This window comes from Myripristis murdjan, chromosome 17 (genome assembly GCF_902150065.1).
Source record: "Myripristis murdjan chromosome 17, fMyrMur1.1, whole genome shotgun sequence".
Taxonomy (NCBI): Eukaryota; Metazoa; Chordata; class Actinopteri; order Holocentriformes; family Holocentridae; genus Myripristis; species Myripristis murdjan.
Genome location: NC_043996.1, coordinates 15,269,807 through 15,277,538, shown reverse-complemented (window position 1 = coordinate 15,277,538; position 7,732 = coordinate 15,269,807). Strand labels below are relative to the sequence as shown.

The window sequence follows — 7,732 nt, the reverse complement described above, 5'->3', positions numbered from 1 at the left end:
TTGACAGCTCAGGAGGAGGCGGGCACGAGAGGGATTTAAGAATAACTGGCAGCACGAGCGACCAATCACAGGAGAACAACCATTCAATTCATTCATTCATTTCTTCATTCATTCATTGATTCAGAACTCCGCTTACTCACACCATAAGCCGAGTTCATGTATTCTCCATAGCAGCATCATTTGAGTGATCAGTGTTTTGTATCATTACAAGAACTGTTATGCTTTGCCATATGAGCTACTGTTTAGTAGTTGGTGTGGCTAGTGTATCTAACTCAAAGACAGAGAAAGGACACGGATGATTAGATATCAGTCATTTGTCAGGTTGGAAAATAAATCACATATGACATTGTTGCTGTGACGAGAAACAGAGCTGGCGGGGCAATCAAAGCACAAAACAACAAAGAACGTCGAAAGCATGAAGAGTTTTTTCTTTATTGGCAAGGTGGAAAGTCAGGCATACAATTCTAGTCAGACAGAGAGAGCAAACACACCCGTAGTTAAACTGCAGTGTTTGGATTGTCGAGGCTGCATTAATAAAATTCTTGGCTCATATTCATAAAGAGTCTCAGAAGAGAAATACTGATTTAGGACAACTCCTCAGCCCATACGACTATAATAAACTATCGCTTATGAGTCAAATGGGCTGCAGATCAGCGCTCTAATACTGAAAGATCCTTCATGAACATGAGATCTGACCAGATCAGGGGACAAAGAGGAAGACAAGAAAAGACAAATGTTTCAGAAAACCCAAAGGAAAATCTGACACTCAACTATTCTTATACCTAGAAAAACCTGAAAGTCTGAGTATTTTTGTCTCTATGTATCATGTAATTTGCGCACAAATAAAAGTAGAGTAATAGTTGAAATCTGTCCCATTTTACTTTCTCACATTGCTAGCTACATTTAAGTACTAAGCCTCTGACCAAAAAAGTCCATTGTTTCTGACAGATAATACAGAAATAATAAATAAACTGTACATGAAGCAATGTGAGGAAAATATACAAAATAAAACAATAAGTGACAGGCAGAGAGAAAGACTGAGCCTTTGTGTGTTGTGCTGGTAAAGCTAAAGCTGTTGTTAACATAGCCCATAGTGTGGTGAGCAGAAGGCATCCTTGAGTGTTGGTCTGGTGCTCTTTATGGCTACAAAGAGGTGGCACTAATCTTTCCCAGCATGTCAATAAACACATCTATGACCAAAGAATACCCTAGGTTTGAATATAAAATCCAGGTCTTTCACACATTATAACATGATTTACTGTACTTCATGGTAATAAAATAAAACATGTTTGTCCACAGACCAAGTTTTGTAAGTACTCTATACACCCTTCACACTGTTTGGATTTTACAGCCAATGTCATGCATTTCACCAAAACATATTTTTTGTACAGTCAGTTACAAAAAAAAGCTTCAATCCCTCCAACATCCCCTTTAAGAGCTGCAGTGGTCCAGCCCGTGCACTTTACATGAACCATAGTCATCAGGCCATATGCAAACAGAAAGACAGATTACAGTGAAACAGTCACATTGCACATGTTCAACTGTACTGGAAGTGCAGAACTGTAAAAGTACCATACAAAGTGCTTTGGTTTTTCTTAGCAAATACATCAAAAAAGTCAACTCAGTCATTCACTCATACAAACAAAATTCACTGTTTTAAGACATTTTCAGTTTTCAGTTATTGTTTGGGGAGGAGTTAGAAAAAAAAAGAAAAAAGAAAGAGACACTATGGGTCAGATTGGCACGCAGGGTGCTACAATCAACCAACTTTATCAGTCACTGATGGAAAGTAGCCAGTGGCAAAATGGAAATTACAGTACGGGTTGTGTCATGCTTGCTTGGCACTTGTTTTGTCATTGGCTTTGTCCCTGTGAAGAGCAAAATATTGATCAATGACAGAGAGAGAAAAAAGGTGAAAAAAAAAAACCTGGCACATGAAACTGTCTCTTGGTAACCTCCTGGTTTGGGCACACAGCCCACAATATCACAACCCTTCTTGCAACCCTCAAGTAATTTTTTTTTTTTTTTTTTTTACCAACATCTTATTTATGAAATATTACCAATATACTGTTGCTTATCAATCCAGTAATTCATAAGTGTATGTTACAAATAATCATACTTGAGTAAGTGCCATGTATGACATATTACAGTATATAGTAACAATAGTGGATTTCAACGGATAGTATATTGTGCATCATTTATAGTTGTACTATAGCACTTAGTGTCTAATATCCCTCAAGTTATTCCAAACACACAGTTGACATGTCTGTGCTGGGTGCCTTACAGCCAATGACAATTTTTTTTCTCAGTCAACAGCCTCCAATGTGTTCATGTTTTGTCTCAAGCCCTTAAAAGCAGGTTGGCGTTCGGCTATGAGCAAAACTCTAAAGTGCTAAACTTGAAGGCAAACTGATAAAACGGGTGCCAAAAATATCAAGAATGCACAAATGAGTTTGGATAAAAAAAAAAAAAAAAACACAAAAAACACACACACACAAAAAAACAAACAAACAAAGGCGCAGCCAAACTGAAACATAACTGATATTCTGGGCAGTTTTCTGTACTGAATTCTCCATATATGCAAAAACAATAGAAATCCTTTTGTCCACTGCTCCAGAACATCAGTTCCACTACTCAACACTAGGAGGCACCAAGTGCACATCCTATGCTGCTGTGGATGTAATTATTTGACCCTGGCTATACTAACCCCCAGCTCAGTTTGCTGCTAGTTATGGTGTGGATTATTAAGATGGAAAAAACCCTGAACCAATTAAGAGCTTTAAAATAATATGTACTGCCAGCAATTAAGTTGCAGTGCATTATAGTCTTATTCTTGATCTGAAACTACTGCCTGTTGGGCACAATTTAATTGCCCGTGCAACACCATTTGAAAGGATTGCAAAGTATACATCAGTAACAATAGACTCTCTGAAAATGTCTGCTACATTTCAAGTTTTCTGCATAAAATCACACAGGTCATTTCTGCTCTTTTCTGTCTTTATGTTACTTTGTTTATACCATTTTAAAGTATCCTATTTACCATGATTCACTATTTACTATGTTTGGACCTAAATTAAAGATAACAACATAAACAAACAAAACAAACAAACAAACAAAGTAACTAAAAATGCAGGTAAAACAGCATAGTCCCTGTATATTGCAACATTTGGCAATTGAAGTCTTACAAGACTTTGTTTTGTTGTTACGTTCATTCATCACTTCCTCACTTTCCTCACAAAAGTTACAAGTAGTCCAAAAGAGGAAGACAATTCTCTCATTTGTTGTAGTAGACCTTGAGTTGACTGGAAAAAATAGGAAGTTTTTTTTTTTTTAAATGTCTCATTGTCTTTGAAGAACAAATACTGTGCCCACAGTGACGTATGTTTGACTCAAAGACAAAGAACACAAAAGACCAGCCAGAAAGTTGGTTTCCTGTTCTCCTCTACTGGAGCTCAGGGACCAGTGACTCAGTCTATCTGTCTCTCTCTCCAGTGCAAGTGACTGCCGTGTACAACTAAGCACTTCCTTAACACCTTCCCCCACTGCCCCCAAACTTGCACTCCCCTGCTTTGTGTTGTCGCCCTGTCCATGGAAACCAGAGGTGGTAGTGGTGTTGGTTTGGAGGGAGTGAGGGAAAATGAGGCACCGAAATGAAAAACAAACAAACAAAAAAGTCCAAAAGAAAAACAACCCGCTTCTGACTGGTGTTATGTCCCTAGTCTGAAGCATGGTACCCCGGTAATTCCTTCCTGGTCTGTTTCTCTGTCCTCTGCCACATCTTTATCAGAGTCTGAGGAAAACGTCCTGCCTGCGCCAGCAGTGGCCATTTTGGGAAGCGGACGAGTAGCAGCAGACCCAGGATCAAGTCTGCAGACAGAATCGTTTCTTGAGTGTTCAGCCGTCCTGCTTCCACAATGGCCTTCCTCCTCTTCAGGTGGGCTCTCTGTGTCAGACTCTCCCTCCTCTTCCAAGGTCAGCTCAAACTGGAACTTGTCGCCGGACATGGAGCTAACACCTCCTCCGCCTCCTGCGAGTGCTGAGGCTCCACCATGAAAGTCTGCCTCGTCCTGGCCTTCTGGGTTGGGTGAAGCTGTGGGGCTGTGGGGGATCATGCTCTGGTACCACTCTCTGTTGTCCTCCAGGGTGTCCAGGATGTCTTGAGCATCAGGGTGGACAAGGTCGGCCCATGTCTCCCAGAGAGGGTGAACAATGTAATCAATGAAACCCACCTGGAACAGAGAGAACAGTGATATCTCTATGAGAAATTACTTCTTTGAATCCCTTAAAATTGCATTTTACCAAAATTGCATTTACCAATGTACCAATATTGATGTGTAGAAACACACCAATAATGATTAGAATTGTAATACAACTGTAATACAAATGCAGGTGCATGTTATGTTTTTGATATGTCTTGTGATATATATATTTTTTTTTTTTCCGATGAAACACCATGTTAGTTTGAATGGGTTTTTTTGTAGTTTTAGATTGTATGAATTAAGCACTGCAGCTAGTATACCTGGTTCTTCTCTATGGAAGCATTGTGCTTGTCACACATGGGGCTGATCTCCATGCCCTTGTCCCTCTCTCTGTCGCCCTGGGTGAAGAACTCCACCATGATGCGGTCAGTCCACTGCCGGTACAGCTCCAGGGGCTTGGTGGGGTTGCTCAGGTCTGCACAGTGGACCATATTCTGAAGGACCTGGGGTGACAACAAGACCGTATTTGAATATCCAAAGAAGAAATAGTTTTATAACACATTTTCATTTCTTTCCTGGTTTGTATTTGCACGTTTTTTTTTTTTTGGAAAGGCAAATTCCCTTATTAATAAGAAAAGAATTGCAGTGATGTCTGAGCAATCGAATTTGTATGAAACCCTGTCTTTGACAAATTAAGAATGAATGAATGGTTCAGACCTGTATGCGGTCTGAATAGTTGTCTAGCAGCAGCACTCCTAGACTGGTGACTTTCTTGGTCTCCACCATGGTCTTCAGGTCTGCCAGCAAGTTCATGTGTTTAGACATATCTGTGGCCAGCACCTGCACATAAAGCAAAACAACAAAGAGAGAATTAACACACTGCAGTAGACAGACTAGAATAGAATAGAATAGAATAGAATAGAAAAGAATTTTTTTGTTAAGTTGGTGTTGTTCAGAAATTCTGGCATTGCATTGCTACATTTACTGTTTGTGACCTCAGAAGACAATATTAAGAATTCAGTGGCAATGGCATTTCATAAACTTAGTAAATCAATGCAACAACTGTAATGTTGAAGGTTCCACAGAGGTTTTCTCACCATGTCGATGACCATCTTGCGTAGTGACTGTCTCTGTTTCTTGCTGAGGTTCTGGAAGATGTCACAGTTTTCCTCCTGCAACAGCTTGAAGCCGACAGCCAGGTGGTGATTTTCCAACACTGACGAGTCATTGTACATCAAGGCCAGCTCCGAGTCTGAAGGCAGCAAGGGAAAATAAGATGACCAGAATGCCAAAATATATATTCATTATTCATTTAACAGACACAGCTCTTTAACCATAAGCACTACAACACATATAAATCATATGCAATAAATCTCTGCAAACACACAACTATACACACATATACACATGTGTACATATGCAATCATACGGCACTCCATCCAAACATTGAGCCCACTCACATACAAATAATCCCTATGCTTCTGTGCAAACTCACTGGTGTTGATGAGAAACTGATTGGAAACTCCAGGGTGATCAACATCATGGATGGCGCTGGCGAACAGAGCGGCCAGGATCTCCAGATCAGTAAACACAGCCTTGGACAACACAAACAAGGAGACAGTCAACATGTGTCTGTGCTGAATACGTGTTTCTCTGTGTGGGTGCATAGCATGTTCGGGTGCTCAACCTGTGAAGATGCCTCATATCTGCATGTAAGTAATGTCAGTTTAGTATTGTAATAAAACTGGATTTTCATTTGCATAACAATGACACCTAAGACACTGTTGGATTATGGAATGCTGGATTATCCCATGCAAAGAGCCAATGTGGGTAGGGGTGGGGGGTGGCGGCAGGTAGTGAATGACAGGACATAATCAGATCCACCCATGTCTGTGTTCTATATATTATTTTAAATTTATATCTAAGAATATTTATCTATTCTTTCTGTTAGATGAAGTAGAGTCACTACACACCTCCAGTGCAGGCGTGGACAATAAAACATGTGTAGACTGGACCACGTCTGCAGCATGGATGTTGTTGTGGTAGGCCACGTCAGCATGGTAATGGTCCTCCAATGTCATCATGAAGGTAATGAAAGTATCTGCTGGGATCTTGAATGACTTTAGCAGGTCACGTTCCTGTAGTGGCAGCAGAGAAAAACACACCAGACACTGGATCAGACAAAGTAAACATGTATCATTAATTGCAATTGATTGAGTGAGTTATTTATTTAATGCTACTAAGTTCATAGTAAAATAAAATGTATTTATTCAACACTACCTGGAAGATGGTGTACATGGTCACCGTTAGTGGTCGGTTCCCAGAGTACTCAGACACTTTGAAAATATCAATGCCCCATCTGTTTATATCCTCCAACTCCTGCCAGAGAACAATAAGCAGAAATGTGTCATTTCTGCTGCTAAAGCACTTTACAACCCCATACCCCAACTGATATAAGGATGCATGATCATTTGAATTGAGAGTGTGAAAGAAGTCATATGGAAGCTTCTCCCAAACACACTCTTACATACACAGACACACAACCGGTCAAGGCTTCAGGAGAATATATTTGTACACCGTATCTCTAGTCCTACAGAATATAACATGCTGTTTATAGTCCCTGTACCTTGGCTAGCAGTCCTTCCTGGCTGGAGCTGACCCCGAAGCGAGGGATGGTGGAGGGGGCGAGGCTGGGACTGTGGGTGGCCTTCTTCACACCACTGATCTGAGACATGGGCAACTTCTTCTTGTCCTTCTCCTTGGTGGGGGGAGACATGATGTCCATATCATGTTGCTTCTCTGTCAGAAGGAAACACACAAAGTATCGTCACTGTATTCTCACATGCAGAAAATCACATTCATAAGACTATATAGCAGGCCTATGATCACTGCCCCCTTAGCTAAAAAACAAAAAAACAAAACAAAAAACCCATGACTGTTCAACTCCTCCTTTTGAGTCAGATGTGGAGGTCTACAATTGATTTTTCGACTTGTCAACTTTCAGGAGGCAGCCCTAATGATCAGCTCTAACAGTAATGGCCCACTGTAATCTGGTATAAAGATTTGTGTATTTTGCAAATTTTTAAAAATGGAAACTTTCACCATTTAAAGGTGGAATTCTTTGCCAAAGAGGTATTGAATTAGCCACCAGTTAGCTACATAAAAAGTTTGCTGACATTTCTCTATGCATTCATCTATAGTGTCTCTATTAATGTGGAGGTATTTTACCTAGAAAGGTGCTGGAAATGAACTCAGACACCTGGTTCCCTGAACGGCTGGTTTCTGACAGCTGAGTGAGCTCTCGGTTCAGCATCCTCTTGAACTGCAGGCGCACATACACACACACACACACACACACACACAATCATGATTCATTACATACACATCCTGCTAAAATGTGTACAGACCTAATCAAGAGCAAGTTTAGCTATGTCCTTCCCTACTTGCTTTAAAGTCCTTACATCTGTGCTTCAGGGTACAAGGTATCACTCATATGTTGTGCATTAAGTTTACTAGAAAGCAAAGAACTGTAC

General features: G+C 40.4%; 1 protein-coding gene across 6 annotated transcripts in view; it reads right to left on the bottom strand.

Annotated features, from left to right (window-relative positions):
- Window positions 1-407: 407 nt before the first annotated feature.
- pde4ca (phosphodiesterase 4C, cAMP-specific a) overlaps window positions 408-7,732 on the bottom strand; it is a 54,425-nt gene continuing 47,100 nt past the window's right edge. For all 6 annotated transcript variants that reach the window (XM_030074391.1, XM_030074393.1, XM_030074392.1 and 3 more), the window contains 9 exons: window positions 7,428-7,521; window positions 6,826-6,998; window positions 6,480-6,578; window positions 6,173-6,337; window positions 5,695-5,794; window positions 5,297-5,451; window positions 4,917-5,039; window positions 4,520-4,702; window positions 408-4,229 (listed from right to left, as the gene is read on the bottom strand). In XM_030074391.1, the coding sequence (XP_029930251.1) occupies window positions 3,708-4,229; window positions 4,520-4,702; window positions 4,917-5,039; window positions 5,297-5,451; window positions 5,695-5,794; window positions 6,173-6,337; window positions 6,480-6,578; window positions 6,826-6,998; window positions 7,428-7,521 (1,614 nt within the window). In that variant the 3' untranslated portion in view covers window positions 408-3,707. The remainder of the gene's footprint in view (window positions 4,230-4,519; window positions 4,703-4,916; window positions 5,040-5,296; window positions 5,452-5,694; window positions 5,795-6,172; window positions 6,338-6,479; window positions 6,579-6,825; window positions 6,999-7,427; window positions 7,522-7,732) is intronic.